Below are 24,657 nucleotides of genomic sequence, written 5' to 3'. Positions count from 1 at the left end.
AATGAAGATAATATTTGCAAGGTGGGCATATGGGCCATTGGTGTGAAATAAATTGATAGGGGGGAAGACCGAGAAACCTAGTGAACACTCAGCAGTTCAGATAGCATTATTTTACTACACAGCTGTGAGAAACAATCAAGATAAAACACAAATCCTATAAAACATGATTGGTTTTGTGTCTTATGTATGAATATGAAGCTCAGACCAGGTTTGCTAGCAGCTTTGCGGAAGCTCCCCAACCTTTCAAGCCAGACTGGGACAATGTATGGTTTTACATTGACACCAGTGATTCCTTGCGTGGTTTTGACACAAAACCAGCAGAAGCCTTGGATTTAGAGAAAGATTTGCTTTGAGATTTGGGATTTGTCTGAAAATGATACTCAGAGTGGAATTTGGTGGGTGTAATCACAAGTGGATGGAACCTGGGTAGACTTTGCACCAGCCCTCGCTAAAGGAAACAGCCAAGTTTTACATAGAACCAGTTTAATATGCTAAATCTGAATGTTTCCTCTTCTCTTTAAAGCTGTCCTAGTCCAGTTTAAATTCTAGAGGTTCAGGATGGGATCCAAATGAAAAACTCTGGATCCAAACAGTGTTACCAACCCCAAGGATGCAAAAATAATGAGTCAGCCCCTCCCCCCCAAGATTTTGAACAATAAAGTTGAAGTTCTCTTTATTTGCCTTCTGGATTTTGAGCTTTTTGGGCCCCCACTTTCAAGCTTTTCTCTGCAGCCTTGGGGGTTAGAAACTCAACTCATTTTTTAATAAAAGCTCAGAGTCTCACCTAAACACATGACTCCAGGAGCTCAGACATGTAGAAAAACACCAACCGTGGGGAACAGGGCAAGTACCCTGAACTTTGGGGAAGAAAGTATTGGGAGTTGAATGCCACAATTTTTGGCTCATCTCTGCAATTAGTTTAAAAAAAACTCAGCTCTCTTCAATACCCCTAAACCACATGGGTGTGAGCTGCGGCATCAGAACCCAGCCCTGGAGGCTAACTTTGCCACTGACCCATCTGCAGCGCTGGCTGGAGCCAGCACTGAACACCCCAGCGCTTTGGGGATCCGCAGGACTGAACCGTGCAGGGATGACCTGCAAATGGAAGAACTCTTTGGAAACAACCTGTCCCCGCTAACGGGATGGGATCCGGGCCGGGCTCCGTGCAGAGGCCACTGGGCATCGCTGCAAGGTGGCACTGCACTGAACTAGCCATTGCTGTTATTGGGCTTGTTAATGGTTCTCCGGCTGCCCCCTTCTCCCGCACTCGCCCAGCCGGTCTGAAGCCCGCGGCTGCTGCTGGCCCATGGGGGGGGGGGGGGGGACACGGGGCTGGCACCCCCCGGGGCTCCTCCTGCGGTGGGGAGCGGGATCCCCGCCGAGCTGGGCAGGGGAAGCCTTGCGCAGGCGCCGGCGGCCGCCTCCAGAGCAGCTGGCCCGGGCATGGCCAGGCGGGCTGCGCTGGGGGACGCGGCCGCTGCTGGGCGCAGACGGCCGGGGAGGAGGCGCCGCGCTCCTGCCTTCTAGGCGCTCGCTCGCCCCCGGGGCCCGGCTGGCAGCGCCGCAGCCGGCACCATGCGCCAGTCCCTGACTCAGCAGCGCTCCAGCGCCGTCCCCCTGCCTGACTCCGCGGGTAAGTGCAGCCGGGCCGGGCTCGGGTGAGGCGGGATTGCAGGCAGCCGCCTGCCCCGGGGCGGGCACGTCCAGCCCCGCTCCCCCTGCCCCAGGGCCGGCTGGCGGGTCCCCTGGCCAGGCAGGCGGCGCCCTCTTGCTCGGCCCCCTCCCCGGGCGCCTTGGGGGAAGCTGGCAGGTCTGAGGGCAGCCGGGGGGAAAGGCGGCTCGCTCAGCTCCCCGCAGCGGCCCCCCGTTTCCACCTGCAAGGCCCCGCTCCGGCAAGCGAATCGGCTTGAATTGATGCCGAGAGAGAGCCGCGGGGCCTGCTGCTCCTGCTCCGCGGTGCAAATCGCTGGCCGGCAGCGGAGTTACCGCGCCTTGCGGTGCGATCCGGATGGGAGCCGTTCCGTTGGTGGCTGGCATTTCATTGACACTTCTGTGCACACACCAATGCAGCGGGGCCCAAGCCTCCTGCCCCTGGCACAGACACGCAAGTGACAGCACGAGCAGGCAGCGAGTGGTTCCACTCCTCTTTTTCTCCAAGTGAAAAGGCTGGCCTGCCTCGGTGATGCCTCTAAACTTCTTGTTCCGGGCCACATTTTGCAAAGCTTTTTGCAAGCCATGGCTTCTGTTTACGCTGGTGCTTACCTGCCATCCCTCCTGCCCATTGGTAGCGCCTACATAGGGTTGTTTTTAAATCTGCTCATTTGTAAGCGGAAGTTTAATCATTTGATGCTCAAGCATGACTCTGAAATCCATTTTCAGCTAAATATGGTGTCTAACACACGACAATGCAGGTTTACAACAAACACTGTATGATTAAGTAGCTTCCCGTTTGCAATTGGAGCAGCATTTCAGGGAATGTTGCAGAATTCATAGCCTCTCTCCAAGAACTTTCCCCCTTGTCTCCCTAATTCGATGGGGGAGCACGAAGCTAATGTGTTTTTCAGCCTTTTTATTTATCATGAACGCTACCTGGTCTTGCTTTATGCTTTAATAAAGCACTAATTCTGGGTCAGGTGCTGCAGTGTTGGGGAATGCTGTAGACTTGTTCTTGGGAGCCACTGAATGTATCAACACTGTTTTGGGTGAGGTTTGTTTGAAAGGGTGTTTGTGCCGGAGTCACAGCTCAGGATACAAGGTAGTCGACAGTGTCTTACGGCCGTAAAAGTAGCTTGCGCTAGAGATATTGTGAGCCTGAGCCAGATAATAACTCTTATCTTTTTCCGTCCCCTTTTCTTCCAATAAGCTGGCCCACACTAGACGTCCCGCCTCCCCTAGGTATCACTTTTGGCCATATGCATTCATGGGGCCGTTTGGCTATTTTGAAAGATATTTTTTCAATGTATTGAATTTATCCTTACGAGAATCATGACAAATAAATACATATTTCATGCCTCTTCCTTGTTTTAGAGGAAGATATGCTTTAATGCGGTGATTACAAATCCAATTATGTTCAATTAAATAATTGCACAAAACCACTAGTACAATACAGGAAATGAATGGTAAAAAGGCTTAATGACCAAGGAACCAGTGTTAAATATGTGCTCATTGTGTGCCATCTTCTCCGCTTCTGATAATCATTTTATTTTTTAGTCAATGGTCTAAGGATATACACATGACAATATAAATAAAGATAAACTACCCTAAACTTTTAAAAGTAACCTAAGAAACTGGTGTTGGCTTGTTTCTTCCAGTGGGGATGTGTGTTATATACTAAAGAGTTGTGAATACCAGGACGCTCCTAAGGTTTAAAATGGATGATCTTTTTGAAGGACAGACACATTTTAAATATGTTAGCAAAACATACAACACAAACACAAACAGCACTGATCTCTAACTCCTCCGTTCTCCTTCCCAAAACAATTAAGCATGCATTCAAACCACACTTGTATGCTATTTTATAGATAAACCACTTCAAGTGTACATTCAAACTAGCTTGCGTATTAACCGTTGATTAAAGTTGGTTAATACAGCAACTCTGTATGAGACAAAATGCAGGACTAATTTAAGTTATTCTTTATAAAAGAGTTGATGACATTTTTTTAAACTTTTCTTTCCACAAGCTCTGCCCATTTGGCTAAGTTAAACCTGTAAGTCTTTGAGAATTTAAGGTATCCATCTGGAATGTAAATTTATAAAAATAATTAAATTGGGATTTAATAAATAAAATACAAACAATGGAGCATTAGGGAAAGCTACATTTTAATATTTGTCAGGCAGTAAATACAAAGAAAACGTTCTCCTTAAGAGTCAACAGATTTTAAATGCTTTAGCAGGGCATATTTTGCATTGTTAACTTATTTGGCACATTTAGCAAAATACAAAACAGAAAAATACTTAGCCATCTATACACACGCACACTAATTTCATCCTGTAGCCAGTAAAAGCCAGGGCCTGGTGATAAGATCTGGCCTGGATATTAGGAGCCACTTTGACAATCTTTGAAGGAAGTGGCTTTAGGGGAAGCTGTTTGAAATCTTTTTTTTTTTTTTCCTTTTATAAGCAGTTTTGTACCTGTTCTTTGTTAGTTAGCGTTAGCCTGGGTAAGCACTTGTACTAGAGATGGTCTCCCCAGTCTCATGCTATTATCTCATGAGGCATTATTTCCCTGAGTTTTTGCCAATCTTTCAAGGCATTTTTTCACAGGGTTTCAGAAATAGAAAACAAATCAATAACGTTAACAAAGGAGGATTGAGCATCCATCCTGGAGCGGAACTCGTCCCCCTACCACAGTAGCAAATTGTGTTAGTTCTGAAATGGAACTTTTCCCTAGCTGCACTTTCAGACTGTGCTTTAAAAAAGTTAAAGGAGTTTGCTGAAGTTGATGGCTCGGGATGGGGCGGGCGATGTCAGCGGGAGGAATGGTGAAACTACAGGAAAAATAACTGACGAGGGGTATGCAGAGCTAAGGGCCAAATATTTGTAGCTGGCTGGCTGTCGCTCCTCATGATAACTGACCATGACGTCTGCAGCTAAAGTTAATTCAATCAGCCTGGAACCGGAATATTACTGGTATTATTCCTTGCTCCTACAACTCTTACTCACATGAATAAACCTTATTTAGATATGCAGTCCCAATGAAATCAATGGGAGTCAGAAATACTTGCACAAGTAGAGTTACAAGATTGTGATCCCAGTGGCTGTTCAACAAGAGATTGAAGTGTGTGGTACAGCGATGTCATCTGATGCAATGGGACGTTGATCAGGCTGCCCTGATGTCAGTGTGTGTAAGGAGGGAGAGTTTCTATAATACACCTTAAAGAGTTTCTTAATACACAGTGAAATGCAATGTAGTGGTCAGTGACCATTCAAGAGACCTACAGAAAACTGGTTGCTTAATGGAGATGGCCTTCTTAAGGGTTTGCCTACAAACAGAAGGTGTTCCACTTTCACTGTATTGGCAGAGTTCAAGCAGTACAATCCCTCTTGTGTGCATGCAGTTTTCCTAGTATAAAGGTGTTTTTTACTGGTATTCCTGTATGGGAAGGGGAATAAACTGTACTGTTAAAAGGCACCTTTATATTGATAAAACTGCACCCACAGTCAGGGTTGTACCAATATAACTAGCTAACAAATCATACCCCTAACCTACATAGTTATATCGATACAAAATCTGTGTGTAAACCAGAAAGAAAGGCGAATTGGGATTACAGCTGGTGTGCCTGGGGAATATGGCCTCAGAACAGAAGGCTGTCTCATAAGGCTGATAGGTTTCACTGTTTTTAAGGTGTGGGGGAATCTGGACCAGCACTTCTCTCCTTTGTCTCTGTCTAGGGAGCTTTGAGAGTGGGATTCTCCTCTGTTAGACTGGTCCTTTCTTCTCCCTGCAGAATTAGCAGCTCCTCTGGGCTGGTTCTTTATAATACCAGATGGAGACTATTGGGGAAGGCCTTAGAATGTTTAGAAGTTGCTGTTTGGGTGAGTCTAAGAACCATAGACTTCGCATAACTCAGATTTAGAATCACCCCGATGGCTCCCAAAAGCACTCGCAATCCAGAAAGCCAGGCAAGGGAAATATATTATCCTGCCAGCAGGACTCGACTTCTACTCAGCTCTGTTTACATAATTTATAAAATGTAATCAGAAGGATTGATTAGCAAAGTGATTTAAACTTTGCAAAATATACATTGAATAAACAGGGTTAAAATAGTGTGTGAACATCACAACTGGTTTTCCTGCTGGCTAATGGAATCATTACTTTATATTTACACGCTTTCAGGCAACCTATACATATCTAAACTTACTTTTTAAAAATCTAGTCCATAATCTTAAGTATTTATAGGCAGGTTATATACATTTTAATAATCCACAAATTCATTTTACAAACAGCATCTAAAAATACCTGCAGCTTAATTATAGTTTAATATTTATGCCATGGGATGAGGAAAAATGGTTGTAAAAGATTGTGGATGCCTGTATTTATTATCATGTGATGAGATCACCTTTTAAAGTGGATGGTGGCTGTTTAATTTGACAAAAGCAAATAGACTAAATAAGAATGTATTTAATACATGTACTAGTAATAAAATAATATTCCTTGTTAGTTGAATTGTCACAGACATTAAGGGCTAGATCTGGTGCAAATCAGCATAAATCCACTGAAGGCAAATGAGCTATGCAGATTTCCACCAGCTGAGATCCGTCCCTATATATCCAAACAGTGATAGATATAACTTAATTCCAGACAGTGATTTATATATTCAGCTAAAGCGAGAAATGGCTGACCGAAATAAAAAAGAGCTGAATATTACATTGTCAGAGAGAAAATCAAGCTTTGGCAGCATGTGGTGGTGGGAGGGGGACTTTGGGAAATGGTTGCTGTCCCCAGATGGAATTAGCGAATTCTATTGTGTATGTGTGTTTTTAGGGTCATTCAATAGAAGAAAAAGAAATTCCCTCTACGTAACTGTGACTCTCCTCATTGTGTCAGTATTAATTCTTACGGTGGGCCTAGCTGCTACAACAAGAACCCAAAATGTGACTGTTGGAGGTTATTACCCTGGGGTTATTGTAAGTATAGAACTCGTAGGTAGGTCTAGAAAACTTATTGCCTACAAAGTCGTTTGTAATGCTGCAAATGTTATAAAAGGGTGACCCGCTCCTAAATACTAACATCTGCTCAGCTACTTTATTGCCATTTATTATGTATTATTATTTTGCATATGCCACCTCATGTCCATGTGAAAATCCCATCCAGTCAAGTTGCGGTCTTCTCCAATTAGACTTGGGCAATAACAATACATTGATCTATACAGCTCCAAATTCTCTAGATAAATGTGATTTTTGGCTGACATATGGTTTGTTGTAAAACATTTTTAGTTTGCATAAGTCTGATTCATCCAGTGTGGAATAAGAGAGAGATGCCAAAAACAGTTGGGAAATCAAGGCGCAAAACATTACACACATGAGCTCAGTGGGACTAATTGTGCATAAAGTTACATTCAAAGTAGTTTACTGGATCACAGCCCCAGACTGGAAAAAACTTGGAACAGCTGAAGAAAGGAAAGAAATTAGTGCTAGATTTGACAAGGGATGTCAAAACAGTTAGCTTGCCAATTTCTATTTTAAAATGAAAATGGGAAAATAAGCTTCCATCATAGAGGGATGTTTAACCTCTTGAAAGTCATTCATAGAGTGTAAACCATTTATTTAGTGATGGGAATATGATTTTGGCGCCTAAACACCTTGAAGTTCACTGGTTGGAAACCAGACCTGATTGCTAGCGATTGAAAGTTGTTACCTTTTTACAGCTGTTTGGCCTATACAAGGAGTGTTGTTAATCTCAATAGAGTTTGTACCTCCAGTGAAAAAATGTCTCCATCAGCAAAAAAAAACCCTTCACTGTTCCCATTGGCACTCAGATTCTTGAGGGCACTGATTTAATTAACATACTCAGCATAGCAGGCAGGGCCACCTGACGTTTCAGATTGCATCCCTGCCTGTTAGTTTGTTAATCAGCTGGATGGAAATGTGCAGTGACCTCACGTACCTTTCTGCATATGAGAACATTGTAATCTGTTGCTGGGTTATCCAGTACATACTTAAAATAGCCAGGGTTTCACAACACTCTGGAGTTTCTCCTGACTCCTTCGAAGAGACTGCTGGAAGGAATGCACATGCTATGAGACTTCCCGAAGAAGCTAGCTTCTCTAGCTCCAGAGGAATGGCTTCATTCTGATTGTAGCAGCCTGGGAAAGTCTTGTTCACACATTTGAATTACAATAGAACATGCAGAAGTGCAGATCATTCAATGCCCCTGTCACGGCAGAAGAGGAAAACCCCAAACCATTGAGTTAACAATTAGTTTTTTTCTGAAAACAGGCGAGTGTTTGGCTCTGTCTGGATTTTTTTTCCATAAGGGACCCATTCGGTCACATTCTACTCTGAGTCCCATTGATGTCCCTGGGAGATCTGTGCAAAGATCAAAGGTAGAGTTGTTTCTGTTGGAAGTCGTTGTTAAACAGAGACATATTAATAATATTTAGCACTTTTAATCCAATAATCTCAAAGTGCCTATAGACTATGAGTAAGTAATACCCATTTTATAGATTAGCAACTGAAACATAAAGAGGTTAAGTGATTTGTCTTAGGTCATGCAGCAGAACTGTAACAGTTCTGAGATGGAACCCAGGTGTCCTGATTGCAATGTCTTGTTTAAAAGAAAACTGCTTTTTATATGTCATATCTCACCTACTTAGTTAATTTGTGTGGAGTCCTACATGTTGTTTGAAGTTAGTAATAATAGATTTTACACTATTCTACAGTGTCGACAGTATTTCTAGTAACTGATTTGCTTAGTACTCGTTTCTTTCTTTCCTTTATTTTGTCTGTTCTGTGCAAACAGAGTTTACCAAGGTGGCTGATGAAGAACTGTGTAAATTGATGTTTGTCTGAATCAAATTATTACTTTCTTGGGCTTTTGTTCTTTTAGTGGGAATTTTAATAAAAATGTACCCTGTGTTGCTTTTTACTGTTAACGTGGGAAACAGAAGGGACTGGGGCCAGATCCTCAGCCGGCGTAAATCTGCATAGCTCCACTGACTTCCCTGCCCGTTTACGCAAGCTGAGGATCCGGCCTTGGAGATATAGGTAACACAACACAAAGTCATGCTGTAGTGCGGGATGCCTAACCTTTGTGACACTGAGGGCTGTGTGGGTTATTTGCTGGGAATGCCTAATTTGTGCATTCACAGGAGGCAGTGTGGCCTATTGGATAGAGCACTGGACTGGGACTCAGCAAACCTGGGTTCTGTTCCCAGTTCTGCCACTGGCCTGCTTGGTGACCTTGGGTAAGACACGCCTGCTCTCTGTGCCTCAGTTTCCCTTTGTGTAACGTGAGGATAATGCTACTCCTTTGTACAGCACTTGGAGATCTACTGGTAGAAGTGTTATTATTGACATAACTTCAGATATGAAAAATAAAGCACAGCCACCCATTATAATTGCTTTTATGTTTATAGGCCCTGGTTCAACACAGCATTTATGCATGTGCTTAAGCCTCATTGACTTCAGTGAGACTTCAGTATGTGCCTGAAATTAAGAACATAAGAATGGCCGTACTGGGTCAGACTAATGGTCCATCTAGCCCAGTATCCTGTCTTCCGACAGTGGCCAATGCCAGGTGCTTCAGAGAGAATGAACAGAACAGGGAATCATCAAGTGATCCATCCCCTGTCACCCATTCCCAGCTTCTGGCAAACAGAGGCTAGGGATACTTCAGAGCATGGTTTTGCATCCCTGCCCATCCTGGCTAAGCCACGGATGGACCTATCCTCCATGAATTATCTTGTTCTTTTTTGAATGCTGTTATAGTCTTGGCCTTCACAACATCCTCTGGCAAAGAGTTCCACAGACTGACTGTGCATTGTGGGAAGAAATACGTCCTTTTGTTTGTTTTAAACCTGCTGCTTATTAATTTCATTTGGTGACCCCCCCACTTATTGTGTTATGAGAAGGAGTAAATAACACTTCCTTGTTTACCTTCTACACGCCAATCATGATTTTATAGACCTCTATCATATCTCCCCTTAGTCATCTCTTTTCCAAACTGAAAAGTCCCAGCCAATATATAAAGGGCTGCTCAGCAGAGCAAAGGCAGTGTTTCCCTGGAGGACAAGGGGGAAGAACTGTGCCGAGGAGCACTGGAGATACTGCAGTGCTGGGTAGGGTAGCGGAGAAATAGGGGAGCTCTTGGCTGACCATGGCCAGACTGAGGCCCTGAAGCAAGGACAGGGAACATGCTAGGGCTACGGGGGAAGTGGCCCAGGGAAAGTGGGAAGCGGGAATAGGAGGAGGGGCAGTAAGTGGCTGCCAGCTATAGCAGCACTGGGCTGGGACCCAGAGTAGCGGGCAGGCCTGGGTTTCCTCCCCCCCACTTGCCAGTGAGGAGAGTGGCCTAAATCCAGACTGCAGTTTGTTCCGGAAGCCAGGGGCTAGTCTAGAGACTGCAGTTGGCCGCTGAGGCAAGTAGAGGGACTGAGGACTGCCTGTCTCCCGAAACGGGGGAGACAGCGGGCTGGGGCACAGCCAGAGGAGTGTGTCCCGAAGAGGATACCGCGATCCGGGAGCGATGTGGGTCCAGATGGTGGAGACGGTGGAGAAAGTGGAGATAACGGCGGGTGAGACACCGCTAGTAAAAGGCACCCGGCTGGTCCAAGAGAGCTAATTCCCAGCACGACCAGCAGGAGGCACCGTGGCGGTGGGTCTGCACCGTTACGTTACATACCACAGTTAGTGATTGAAAATGGATTTGAATTTGGGAAGAGAATCTGAGGCCATGTCTACACTACAAACTCTGATTGCTGCAGTAAGGATATCGCTCATGCATGTGCACACTTGGCTTCTTGAGTGGACACTGCGCATACTCACCAGGAGTGCTTGTGTCAATGCACAGTGCAGTGCACCGTGGGTAGGCAACCCAGTGTGCAACTTGCTATGATCCAGGGCACTGTGTTTTGGGAAATGTTGGCAATGCATTGTGGGACAGAAACAACTCACACAGAGGAGACTGGGAACAAGAGGTCACGTTCCCATCATGCAACTTTCTCTATCCCATAATGCCATCTAGGGTGACCAGACGTCCCGATATTTAAGTATTTGTCCCGCATCCTGACTGATCTTTGGTCGGGATGCAATTTGTCCCGATATTTAGGTGTTTGTCCCGCATCCCGACCGATCTTTGTTCGGGACGCAATTTGTCCCGATATTTCGCTCTGACGGCTTTTTTTTTTTTTTTTGCTCCATTGGCGGACACTGCCCCCCCACCCCCTCATGTGTCCTGATATTTTCTTCCTCTCATCTGGTCACCCTAATGCCATCCCTATCCCATCATTTTTGTGTGGCACTTCTCACTGTCTGCCATCCTGACAGACGCATGGAGCCTGCACAGCTCTGCACTACTGTCAGCAACGTTGCAAACACAGGACAAATGATCCCCTGGTATTTGCAAAGCCACAAGAAGAAGCAGAGCAGTGGGGGACGTGATGATTTTGTGGAGGACAGTTTGTTGTGGGACACGGTGAAAACCAATTCAAGGTTATTGGTGGCATTCACGGAGAAGTTGCAGACAGTTGAGCATTGCATCTGGGCCCAAGAAACAAGCACTGACTTGTGGGATCACATTGTAAGGCAAGTTTGGGATGACAAGCTGTGGCTGCAAAACTTTCAGATGCAAAAGGCCACATTCCTGGATCTGTGTGCCGAGCTCACCCCAGCCCGCCAGCGCAGGGACACCAGAATGACAGCTGCACTGACAGTTAAGAAGAGTGACGGTAACTCGGCGAAAGTTGGCAGTGCTGGATTGCTACTAGTCAGTGGGAAATCCACAATGGGGGCTGTTGCCATGCAAGTGTGGGGGGCCATTAAAGTGCAGGACATAGTGGATGGATTTGCAGGAACGGGGTTCCTGAACTGCGGCGAGGCAATAGGGATATGTCTGCCATCTGTTTTGGCACCAGCCCACCTTGCCACAGAGTACCTCAACAGGAAGGGCTACTTTTCTGTGGTTATGCAAGGGTTGGTGGGTCATCGGTAAGGCTACAATTTAGTCACGGAGGTTGCGGAAGTCACGGAACTCCTGAGCCCCCGGGCAGCAGAGGAACACTGCAGCTCCTGACCGTGGCAGGGGAACCGCCGCAGATTCCAGCCGCCCCGGGCAGCAGGGGGAACCCCTGCAGCTCCCGGTAGCAGTGGTACCCCAGCAGCTGCATGTGGCTCCTAGCCCCTGCCCAGCTGCCCCGCTTCAGGTGGTGTGGGGACCTGCAGATCCCCATTTTGTCAGGTATATTTTTAGTAAAAGTCACAGACAGGTCACGGCTTCCGTGAATTTTTCTTTTTTGCCTGTGACCTATCTGTGACTTTTACTAAAAATATCCATGACAAAATCTTAGCCTTAGTCATCAGGGATGCTTCACCAACATCAGTGTGGGCTGGTCAGGGAAGACACTCGCATCTTTAAGAGCACAAGACTGTTCAGAAAGCTGTGAGCAGGGACATTCTTTCCCGACCAGCGGATTACCATTGGGGATGTTGAAATGCCAATAAGGACCCTGAGGAGCCCTGCCTACCCCTTGCTCCCCTGGCACATGAAGCCGTACACCAGCCACCTCAACAGCACCGAGGAAAGATTCGCCTACCGGCTCAGCAGGTGCAGAATGACAGTTGAATGTGTGTTTGGTAGATTGAAGGGGCGCTGGCGTTGTTTACTCACCAGACTGGATCTCAGTGAGAAAAATATCCGAATGGTTATAGCTTCGTGTTGTATCCTGCCCAGTATCTGTGAGGCAAAGGGGTAAAAGTTACTGCCAAGGTGGAGGGCTGAGGTGGAGCAGCTGCCTGGTGAGTTTGCACAGCCAGACACCAGGGCTATTAGGAGAGCTCAACATGCAGCTATGCAGCTGAGGAGATCTTGAAAGAGCTTTTTGACTGTCAGCTGCAGTAATGTGGTGTGGTGAACTGTGCTCTGCCTGGCCCTGCAGTTCTGGGGGCTGTTAGGAATTGTGTGGTGCTTGGTGTACATTTATGAATATAATCCTGTCTGGTAATGCACCTATTAATTTTGCAGTGCTTGTTGTATATTCATAATTATTACTCTGTGTTTGTCACTGATTCTGAGAGTTCTGGCACCCTATACAATAACAAGTTGTGGGCGCTTTCAGTAGCGCTTGGCATTTTGCAGCATATGCTGTGAAGTAATAAAGATGAATTATTTACCAAAAAATAGATTTTATTGCATATCACAACCAGTGCAAAATTCCAACGTGCAATTAAAAAAACAAATACAATAAAAACTTGTGAAATAAATTAACAGAACTTAACAAGAGGAAAGAGCACTCCTGTCCGGTTCAGTTCATATTGGCTACACATACAGCAACCGTGGCTCTTACAGGTCAGGGTATGTGAAGCAGTGGTTGTCCTTACTGGCCCGCAGTGTGGAGGAGTAAGGGTAGGGTTGCAGCCCATGATGCCATGTGGAATGTTGGGAGCTGGATGGGTAGGGAGATGCTCAAATGGAGTTCTCCAATGACTGCAAAGGGAGGCAAACCTGTGATTGTTGGACCTGTAGGTCATCAAGACTCTGCAGCATCTGTGTTTGCTTCCGGAGAAGCCCCATTATGTCCTGGTGCATCTCACTCTGCGACTCCTGGGGCTTTCTCCTGTCTGCTCTTTCCCTGTCCATTCCTTCTGCAATATTCACCCTCCAGGCCCTCTGCTCCCAGTCTAATGCAGCACTGGCTTGCAGGCTCTCACTGAACGTATCCTCCCGTGTCCTCTTCTTTCTTCTCCTTATCATGGTCAGGTGTTCCAAGGGTCTGGAGGGGGGACCCTTTGTTGGAATTTTTAATAATGGAAATTAATAATGGAAATATTAATATGGGAGATTGCCAGATACTAATTTAGCCATAAATTCCTTTCTTAAGTCCAAAGTCCAAATGATTATTTTATACAATTGCTCTACACCCAACACAGTAACAAAGTATTCATAAGCATGTGATCAGTCTGCTTACAAAATGGCCAGACCTAGGGAAAACCATCTCATTCTGGCATGCTCCAGCATGTTCAGGTAGGGTCTGACAAAGAACCTTCAAATTCTTAACTCTTTTTGCACCCTTTAACAAGTGTATGATGTCATGGCCAATTAGTGACTTTAGCTAAAAAAACCACTTTGAGACAGTTCACCCTTATGTTCAGCCTTAATCTAGATAAAATTCACAACCTCCTTTTCCCCGAGGCCTTTTCTCCTGATTGCGCCTTGCTGACCAACAGTTCTTCCATTGCTTCTGGGTTCATGTAGGCCCGAATTTTTGAGATAACATTGGCATGTGTAGCAAGAAGGTCCATATTGGCTCCTTTTAAGACAGATTCCTCCTGTCATATTTAAAACTATCTGCAGTCACCCCCTAAGTTCCCTGTAAGCTGCGTGGCCACACAGTAGTCTATTTAGTGCTGCGCAGGAGCTCAAGGAACCCACCCAGGGACCTGCCACAGCCAGGGAAGGGGTGCCGCTCCCCCTGGCCCCTACCTAGCCTGGCTCCCAACCTGCTGGAGCGTGGGGTGCCCCTCCCTGGCCCCAGCTCTGCTGCGGTGTGGCCCGGGCTGGCCGCAAGCACGGCCGGAGTGGCCCAGACCCAGCCGTGGATGGGTCATCCAGACCTGCTGGGGCGGTGTGGCCCCAGGCATGGCCAGAGTGGCACGGCCCCAGCTGCAGCCGGGGCGGCCCGGCCTGGGCTGGGGGAGGAGCACCTATCCTGCAGCCCCAACCCCAGAGCTACCGTGGTGAGGAGAGGCGCCTCTTCCCCCAAGCCCAGGTGCTTCTGCTGTGGGGGGAGAGAGCTGGGGGGGGGAGTCCTCTCTCCCCGCCATAGCCCCTGAGCACCCTCCTGCATCCCAAACCCCTCATCCCCAGCCCCTCCCCAGAACCCTCACACCCTGCACCCCAATCCTCTGCCCCAGCCCTGAGCCCCTCTGCCCCAGCCCCACCCCAGAACCCTCATACCCTGCACGCCAATCCTCTGCCCCACCCCAGAGTCTGCACCCCCAGCCGGAGCCCTCACACCCCTGCAGCACCCCCCAAAAAAATTTGCATGTCTGTAAAAAGTTGCATGACCAGGTCTGAAAAACAAAAACAAACAATAAAAAAAGAACTTAGTGCGTGCAGTTGTTTCTTGCTACTCTAATAAAATATTAATTATTTGTGCTAAGAGAAGAGAAATCATGACAGGGGAATCAGATAAGAGCACAAACTGAGAGCAAATCTCTTATCTATCATACTCATTATTACTACTGTAGCACCTTATCTGACCCCCATCACTACAATGTCTGAGCACCTTACAATCTTTTAATGAATTTATCCTCACAACACCCCTCTGAGGCAGGGAACTATTTTACAGATGGAGAACTGAGGCACAGAGAGGCTAAGTGATATGCCCAAGGTCACATGGGAAGTCTGTGGCGGAGCAAGGAATGGAATCCAGATCTCCTGTGTCCCAGGCGAGTGCCTTAAGTCCTGGACTATCCTTCTTGTAATGCATTTTAGTGAACAGGCTTCCGTATTTCCCTTTCAAAACCATCCTCCCACTGTTCAGGTGGTTACATTTCAGATACCCCCGCTCCAGAAGAACACCATCAAAATGGGAAATCACAGAAATTATTACTTGACACTTCACGCTTTTCTTGCTAGTAGTTATGCATTCATAAAATGCATAAATCAACATCAAGATATCTGGGGTTAATTTTAGTGTTTAGCAAAACTAGCTAAGTTCTTGCCTTTTTACATTATGTCTCCTAGGGACCCTACCTATTTTTGCCAGTGTGCCTTGTGCATGACATTGCTCTGGATAGCAGATTCTTATGATGATGTTTTGGGGATAAGACTTTTTGTTGGTGTGTTTTTCCTCTTGTACCTTAAATTCAAGTTAACGTGTGAGCAGAGAATTGGAGTGAAAGATATTTAAGGGAGTATTTGGTGGGTGTAGTCAAGATTGCCATCCCCATGTATTCAAAAATCATAAGCCAGGCCCCAAAAATTACAAGCTTGGCTTAAAAACTATGATTTTTTTTTAAGTTATAAATTTGAGTTCTTTCTATTTGTCTTTGGGTTTTAGAGACTTCAGATTTCATAATTTCAAGCTTTTCTCCACAACTGAGCGCTAGAAACCTTTTTGTTTGGTTTAAGGAAAGCTGAAATTATCATGTGATCACATGAGTCCAGGAGCTGGGAGTTTAAAAAGAAAAAGCACCACCAAATATCATGAGACTTGATCTGCAGGACAGCTGGGTTTGGAAATGTGACTGTTTTTGTGGAGGCCACACATAGAAAAATGCTTACTGAGATGTCTTAATATTACATCCAGATGTATGCGTAAAAGGCCATTCAGGGAAGCTATGTACTCTTTTGATGTGAAAGCAGATTCCAATGCCACCCTAAATGCCATCTCTTTCTTACAGTACTAACACAGCTTTGGTTGTTTTGTTCTTTCCCTCACTGAATGTAGCCACCAATGTATAACTCAGGTTCACTGAGTTGTCTTTTCTTTTGGTGATGAATGAAGTCTAGTAAATATCAATAAAGTATTCTTCTGTCCACCCCGCTATACTGGGTGGACAGACCTATGGACACTGTTACTTCTCCACCCAGGGCCGGCTCCAGACACCAGCCCAGCAAGCAGGTGCTTGGGGCGGCCAACGGAGAGGGGTGGCACCTCTGGCTCTTCGGCGGCAGGTCCCTCACTCCCTCTGGGAGCGAAGGACCAGCCGCCGAATTGCCGCCGAAGACTGAAGCGGCGGTGGCAGGGCTGCTGCAGATCTTGATCGCGGCGAAAACCCTGGAGCCGGCCCTGGCTCCACCTGCACAGATTTCATTCATACGTTTCAGATTTAATTATTATTGCATTTCACCTTTTGGTTTGTGGCTATTCTCTACAGCCAAGTGCACATTTCTCTTTAAATGTAGGTCATGTCAGTTTTGTACAGACACATTCAAGAGTTTTCTTTAATATCTGCTCTAGATACCTACCAAACCATCTTGCCCTGCTGCTTAAATGCTGTCAGGCGAAAAGTGATATCTACAGCTTTGTTGCTAATCATGCCATAGATTCCTATGTTGAAATAATTTAAAAACTGTAATTTGATTTTTGTGAGTTTTGCTGTTTGAATCCTTTTTGCTCAGTTTGGACAATGAAAATAGACCAGTCAGTTTCATTTTCTGGTTCTTTTGCATTACACAATAATACTGAAGTATTTGGGTTGCAAACAAAGCAGGGAAGGATTTAAATGCAAACATCTGTTTTCATTCACTTTGTGTTGGCTAAATTTCATGGACATTTCTATTAAGATAGATTGTATAAAACAAATTTTCCTTTTCCAGAACCTAAATGTAGATCACAAGCTACTTGACTCTGTTCCTTGAATCATTCTAACGTGGTCATTCAGGGACACTCTTCCCTGTTTTATTTCTTGGTAGCTACTACCAGCATCTAGACCAAAATCCTCAAAACCTACAACAGCTGATCAGTTGGGTTTTCAGATTTAATAAGAGGATCAATAGCATTCCATCAGTAGGTTAATAAACAGACTATATAAACCAGGCCCAGTAGGATCTGTTGTACTGAGATATTATGCTGACGAAGTACAGTGAAATTATTTTCTAATAGTTTGCTTTAGGATTATTGTTAATTGTCCTCAAAAGCATCTTGTGACACCCCTTTAAATGAGGCAGGAATGGAAGAAGTTAAATGAGTGCTAATATGAATGTCAGTGCAATAAATACAAACATTTACTTCTAATGACTAACAGTCTCATTGTTTAACTTAAGATTTTGGTGATCCTTGGTACAGTCACTTAGACCCAGATCTTGCAAACATTTATTGCGTTGTCCCATTGATTTCCATGGGGTCTACTCCACATACGTAAAGTTACTTGCGTGCATAAATGTTTGCTGGAGGGGGGCCTGAGTGCGCCAACCTTTTTCCAAGAAGACCAGCAATCCAAATTCTCATCTTGCATCCATTTTCCCATTTCTAAACGTTATCTATAGGGATACACACACACACACACACATATATTTTTATTTTTATATGCTTGAAGTAATTTTTATTGCCATGTAAATTGTGTACTCGGCAATTTCAGGTAGGAAGAATTAGAAGCATTACACCACTAATGTGATTCCTGCATTTATTTTCTTCAGCTGCATGAGATTTTAAGTTTGGGCCTCTTGTACGAAGAGGAATGTGTTTGAAATGCATTTTTTTGTTGCTTCTGGGTCTAACCCTACTCTGTGTGTATGCTAACTATGTTGGGTATCTTCCCTATATAAACATTTGCAATATGTTGCTTTTCAGCTTGGTTTTGGGTCATTTCTTGGAATAATTGGATCAAACTTGATAGAAAACAAAAGACAAATGGTAAGTTCAGTATCTGTGTGTAGCTAATTTATTTAAAAAATTACCTAAAGAATAGTAATAAACCCTTGTTTTGAAAGTGCTAGAATGTGTTTGCCTAGCACTAGAGTAGCGCGTTTGTCAGCCTTACATTTTTGTAGACTTGCTGAACAGTAATGAATGAACTTCCATGTCTTTGTCTCATTTGTAGTTAAGTTTAAAGGGCCAGTTATTCAGCTGCTGTAATTCACTGTCGCTCCATTGAGGTCAGTAGAGTTGCTCTGATGTTACCAGCTGAGGATCTGGCCCAAAAACCCAGAATAAAGAGATAAACCGAAAATACTCTTTAAGTCTGGAACCCGCAGTCCTTCCTTAGGTAAAACTTCTGCTTTGCTGGTGCCTTACATATGACGCTCCTGTTACCATAGGCACCAACTTTCCCTGGCACTGATGGGTGCTTGCGCCACCCTCGGCCCCACCCCGACTCCACCCATTCCCCACCCCGCCCCCATTCCAACCCCTTCCCCAAAGTCCCCACCCCAACTCCGCCCCCTCCCTGCCCCATTGGACCCCTTCCCCAAATCCCCACCGCCCAGCTCGCCTCCGCCTCTTCCCCAAGCACGCCGTGTTCCCCCTCCTCCCCCCTCCCTCCCAACCACGCGAAACAGCTGTTTTGTGGCGCAAGCACTGGGAGCTAGGGGGAAAAAGCGGGCACGCGGCACGGTCGGGGAGGAGGCGGAGGTGAGCTGGGCGGTGGGGCGGGGAGCTGCCGGTGGGTGTAGAGCACCCACCAATTTTTCCCCATGGAGTCGGCGCCTTGCCTGTTACAAGTATTAACAGGGTGGCTTGTCCATGGACCTAAGTCTTTACAGAATGAGCCAGGTGAGAGGAATCAGGTGATTCCAGTGTAAAAGGAGCAGGAAGTTGCAGCGAAGCGGGACAAGCTTAGGAAACTGCAGTTGCGCCTTTAGACACTTCAGGGAGTAGTAGAAGGCTCCTGCAGGGCCCAGAGTCACCAAGTGAAAGACATCAGCTGCGAAAGCCTGTGGAGAAGGACAAACTCCAGGCAGGAGGTACTGGGAAGCAGACAGACAGATCCTCAGGGAGGAAGGGCTGTGCCCAGCTGGAACTGGGATGAAGCCTGTGAGAGTTTGAGTTCTGTTTTCAAAGGCTTTGTGTTATTTTGGACAACCAGGAGAGAGAGACTGAACTAGGGGTGGGCTGGAGGGTCAGTGTGCACCTAGAGACTAAATAAATGGGACCCCTTGAGAGGATTCTTTGAATTACCTGAGTACAATAGAGTTAATATGGAGATATACTTATCTCATAGAACTGCCTTTACTAGCAGGGCCAAATATTGATTTTGCCCCAGAGCCCTAAGTGGCCCTCTCAAGGCTTGAACTCACAACCCGAATTACCTGGGGACTGAAGAAAGGGCAGGGCACTGCAGAGTGACTTCTGGCCACAAGGGGCAGCTCAGGAGGCAGCCAACCCTGTTACAGGACGCCAGAATATTAGCCTTTTTTTTTCCAACTGCATCACATTGTTGACTCGTATTCAATTTGTGATCCACTATAACTCGCCCCACCAATCCTTTTCAGCACTATTACTGCCTAGCCAGTTATTCCCCATTTTGTGGTTGTACGTTTGTTGGTTTTCCTTCCCAATTGGAATACTTCAAACTTGACCTTATTGAATTTCATCTTGTTGATTTCAGATCAGTTCTGTAATTTGTCAAGGTCATTTTGAATTCTCATCCTGTTCTTCAAAGTGATTGCAACCCCTCCCAGCTTGGTATCATCTGCAGATTTTATAAGTGTACTCTCTACTCCATTACCCAAGTCATGAATGAAAATATTGAATAGTACCAGACCCAGGACTTGACTGCTGCTGGAGCCCACAGAAAGCAAGTGTGAAAAATCGGGGCAGGGGGTGGGGGATAATAGGCACCTATATAAGAAAAAGCCCCAAATATCAGGACTGTCCCTATAAAATAGGGACATCTGGTCACCCTACACTTGATACACCCTCCCAGTTTGACAGTAAACCATTGATAACTACTCTTTGAGTATGATCTTTCAAACACTTGTGCACCCACCTTATAGTAACTTCATCTGGTACCCATTTCCCAAGTTTGCCTATGAGAATGTCAAGTGGAACTGTCAAAAGCCTTAGTAGAATCAGGCTATATGATGTCTGCAGTTATCCCCCTATGCACTAGGCCAGTAACCCAGTCAAAGAAGAAAATGAGGTTGGTTTGTAATGATTAGTTCTTGACAAATCCATGTTGGTTATTACTAATAACCCTATTATCCTCTAGGTGCTTACACATTGAGTTTGTAATCATTTGTTCCAGTATCTTTCCAGGTTGACTGGTCTGTAATTTCCTGTGTCCTGTTTGTTCCCCTTTTTAAAGATAGGGATGGCTTGCCCTTCTCTGGGCCCTCACCCATCCTCCATGAGTTCTCAAAGATAATCACTAACGGTTCGGAGATTGCTTCAGCTAGTTCCTTGTGTACCCTAAGGTGAATTTCATCAGGCCCTGCCGACTTGAATACATCTAACTTATCTAAATATTTTTAACCTGTTCTTTCCCTATTTTGGCTTGTATTCTTCCCCTCTGTTGTTAATATTAATTATGTTATGCATTTGGTCACAATTTACCTTTTCAGTGAAGACTGAAGCAAAATAAGCATTGAACACCTCAGCCTCTGTGATGTCATCAGTTATTAGCTCTCTTTCCTTGCTAATTAGAGGACCTACACTTTCCTTGTCTTCCTTTTTATCTTAATGTATTTATAGAATGTCGTCTTATTCCCTTTTATGTCTAGCTGTAACTCATTTTGTGCCTTAGCCATTTAGATTTGCATGAGAAGTGATTATGCATGAGAAAATTTAGAGAAATTTGCCATGAATGTTCCACACTTGCAATTCGAAATGCTCATAGCTTGAAACACTGTTGTTTCTTCTGTTGTTAGCAGTGTGAATGCAGCTTATCTGAGGAATGTATGGGAAATGACCACTCCTTTCACTGAATAACTCCAATCTGCAGTACTGAACTTCTTGAAACTTAAAAAAAAAAAAAGTAAACTGAGATGAAGCATGGAAAACATGAGCCCCACAGGAGTTGTTTTGAGAAAGTTTAAGTTTTGAGCAACTGAAAAGGTGTCGGAGTGGAAGGTCAGGATGGAACTTGGAACAGAACTGTATTTATGTGGGAACTACCTGAACCCACAATTGTACCTATTCACAACAGAAAACCTACACATTAATTCCCTGCCGTCTTCCTCCTCCTCACCTCTTAATGTTCAGGAAAGCAGGGTACCAGGGTAATGGCCATAAGATTTCCCTGTAGCACCTCACATACCAGCATCTCAAAGCACTTTATGCACCTCAGGTGACACCTGCAAAAAGGGGGGGAAATGGGCTTGTGCCCCGCTTTTTTCTCTCTTCCTTCTTGTTTGTCATGTAGGAAAGGCCTGAACAAATCGTTTTCACAAAAAGTTACTTCTTGTTTGTAAATTCAGGTCCTATGTAGCCTGCAAGGCTGTGGTATTTGGAGAAATAGTGAAATGGTATCACAAGAGCAATGAGAGGGAAAAGTTGGGCAGGGAAGGGATTTTTAGTCAGGCTTCTCAAAATTATGTTTCCCTTTTGCTTATATCCATTTAACTCCAATGCCTGACTAATTCTTTGGAGAAAGGAAGCCTTTGTTAAAGAATGAACATCTTCCCTCTCCCATCCCGTCAGCTGAGGTTTGAGAGATAACAATGTACATCCTTGGAGAACCCCAGCAAGTCCTCCTGACCCTGCCAGCAGGTAGGGGATCTTGGGGGACAACTACTGCACTGGTGGGGTGCAAAATAAACTTTATTAAGAAAATGCAAAAACAGGGAAAATTTAATAGTGAGGGGTATGGGGTTTGTTAAGGTAGACAATTGGGGAGGGGTTTCTTTTAGTAAATAGGATGGGGGGTTCAATAGTGGGGTACAATACAGTTGGTAACCAATTAACACTGAAGTATAAATGTAACAGGTAGCTAACAGTTCCTATGTAAAGGGTGTGTCACAGCAGCATATAACCAACTAACAGTTATGGGTAAAATGTGTTAAATAACCAACAACTCTAGGTAAAAATACGTCACAGTGGTTAAATGTAAAATGTGAGATGTGTTAGAGAGAAAAAGGGTAACCAATGGGGTTTTATGCTAAACTTCAGTAATACAATTGAGGTTTGGCAGCAGCAGGAGTGTGGTGAGCACGTGGGGGAAGGGATTAAAAGAGAGAGAGAGAGAAAGGCAGTGGTAGAGGAGTGAGGTTGGGGGATGGGGGAAGAGGAGCAGGTGGTGGAGCAGAGAGGGAAGAGGCAGATTTAAACTTAGGGAGACAGAGAGCAGACAGGCTGCAAGTTTAAACAGCAGAGAGACAATTATACAGAACACAGCAAAATCTTATCTATGATTTAACTTAACCAAGGCTACACAAATTAGCAAGTAACAGACACAGTGCAACAATTCTTTAAGCCTAATTTACAGAGTACAATGCAAGCAATTTTCTAAACCTAACTTAACCACAACTATACAAAATGAAATTACAATTGATCTAGACTAAAGGCTAAATCTAACCTAATGGGTGCACCTTATACTAGGGGTAGTTCCAGAGGGCGGAGTGGTGTGTGCCCAGGATACAGCTTCAACGGGGGGGGGGGGGGGGGGTGTTTAACTAGTGGTGGCTGCAAGCAGGCTTATTTCTAGCAGCAAAGGCGCTGCGGAGATAGAAGCAGATTACAGATACAGACCAAGGAGTTAGCTTGGGTCTGCCTGCTGGGGAAAGGAAGCCAGCAGCCAGAACAAGGGGGGTGTGCAAGAGGTTTTTCCTTACCAATCCCCAAAGCAGCAGCAGGAACAGCAGTTTCAGCATCAGAGGACGCAGAGAGGACTCGATTCGCTTACAATAATCAGGAGATCTCCAGGCACAAATGCGTTGTTCGTGGGAGGGGAGTTTAAAAACGGGGGTACGCTCAAAAACAAACGAGAGCGGGGAGAGGGCCCCCCAAAAACCCCTAGCTGATCAGACCAGGTGGCAAAGCAAGGACCTTCTCCGGGCGTCTGATCAGAAAATGTCTGGTTTTATAGGCAAACTCAGGCAGTTTCCCGCCAGTAACTTTGATTGGTTCCCCTTAATCCAGGGGAGGAGAGAAGGCAGGGAAACTGCAGGTAGGCACGGGACATGTCTGGGCAAGTTCTGAGTCACAGGTATGACTCATATGCTCAGCTATGTGGCCACTTTAGGTCTCGCATACCTGGGCAGAGCCCCCTACACCGAGCCAGGTCCGAACAAAGAAGCTAGACAAAGGAGCGAAAAAGCCCCCCCCTCCCTGATCAGAGCAATGGCTCCAGTCAGTCTGCACAAGCCATTCCCATGAGCAGGGCCAGGCTGTGACTTTGGTCAGTTCCATGGGGGGGGGGGGGCACTCAGAATCCAGCAGGGGGGCAGCTGTAACAGACATCCCATCCCGTCAGCTGAGGTTTGAGAGATAACAATGTACATCCTTGGAGAACCCCAGCAAGTCCTCCAGCAAAACCAAGGGAAACCAGTGCTGTCAGCCCTGATATTTTTAAGGTAAAAAAACAAGCAAGAAAGAAAAAATTTAAACAACTCTTTTGGGCTGTCTTTAAGAAGCAAAAATTAGCACATGGGAGCACTCTGGCCCAATCCAGGAAAATATTTAAGCACCAGCTTAACTTTAAGCATGTGCATTGTCCCTTAAACTCAGTGGAACTACTCAAGTGCTTAAAGTTAAGTGCGTACTTGAGTACTTAGCTGGACTGGGCCAGGGTACTCAGCACGCTATACGATCAAGCCCCGTGTCTTCCCTGTGCTCCTACCATACTGTATTTGAAATCATTTTGAATAAGTCACTTTTCTGAGGGGTGATGCACAATTTGGTTTTGGCCTTACTGTATTTAAGCAATCAATCTAAAATCAGTTCCAATATTTATTTTAAAGCCAAATGATGTGGCGTGATTTATATGGAGGGCTAGCGGAGGTGCCAATCCCATAGAGTGATTCAAACCGAAAAACCTTCTGGAAACAATCGTGTGTTTTAGAAAGAAAAAAAAATAGGTGAAATGTCCATCAGGTATTTATAGAGCAGTGTCACTGAGTAATCTAGGTGATGGAAGTGGGGCGGCAGATTGTAACTGAAACATGATCAACTTCTCAGGCTTCATACGCAAAAGTATTTTAATGCAGTGTATCTGAGGGTGGGGGCCGATCACCCTCTTTATTCCTTATGGCTTTATTTTCAAGCACCTCTCCAACGGGGTAATATAAAACAAGAGATTTATTTTTCATCCAGTAACAAAAGGATCCAAGCCATAGATATGAGAAGCCGTAAATGACAGGGAAACAAGATTAATCAACATTCCCCTAATACAGTGGTTCCCAAACTTGTTCTGCTGCTTGTGCAGGGAAAGCCCCTGGCAGGCCGGGCCGGTTTGTTTACCTGCCGCGTCCGCAGGTTCGGCCGATCGCGGCTCCGAGTGGCCGCGGTTCGCTGCTCCAGGCCAATGGGAGCCGCTGGAAACAGCGGCCAGTACGTCCCTCGGCCCGCGCCGCTTCCCGCTGGCTTGGAGCAGCGAACCGCGGCCATTGGGAGCTGC

The 24,657-nt window shown here is 45.4% G+C and overlaps 1 protein-coding gene and 1 long non-coding RNA gene across 5 annotated transcripts in view; one reads left to right on the top strand and one right to left on the bottom strand.

The window, feature by feature from the left end:
* Window positions 1-1,393: 1,393 nt before the first annotated feature.
* LOC101942751 (transmembrane protein 255A) overlaps window positions 1,394-24,657 on the top strand; it is a 54,105-nt gene continuing 30,841 nt past the window's right edge. For 2 of the 4 annotated variants that reach the window (XM_008169029.4, XM_065579170.1), the window contains exons 1-3: window positions 1,395-1,633; window positions 6,485-6,627; window positions 17,955-18,017. In XM_008169029.4, coding sequence (XP_008167251.1) covers window positions 1,576-1,633; window positions 6,485-6,627; window positions 17,955-18,017 — 264 coding nt within the window. In that variant the 5' untranslated portion in view covers window positions 1,395-1,575. Of the gene's footprint in view, window positions 1,634-6,484; window positions 6,628-17,954; window positions 18,018-24,657 lie in introns of all 4 variants that reach the window. The other 2 variants (XM_042851087.2, XM_008169028.4) reach the window with 2 other exon arrangements.
* On the bottom strand, window positions 12,917-24,444 carry LOC135978130 (uncharacterized). The gene is made up of 2 exons (XR_010595566.1): window positions 22,874-24,444; window positions 12,917-13,441 (listed from the first exon to the last, which is right to left on the bottom strand). It is a non-coding gene; the product is annotated as an uncharacterized LOC135978130 (long non-coding RNA).

The sequence above is a fragment of the Chrysemys picta genome, unplaced genomic scaffold (assembly GCF_011386835.1).
Source record: "Chrysemys picta bellii isolate R12L10 unplaced genomic scaffold, ASM1138683v2 scaf133, whole genome shotgun sequence".
Classification (NCBI taxonomy): Eukaryota; Metazoa; Chordata; order Testudines; family Emydidae; genus Chrysemys; species Chrysemys picta.
The sequence above is the reverse complement of the archived record's forward strand: the minus strand, read 5'-3'. Positions and strand labels throughout refer to the sequence as shown.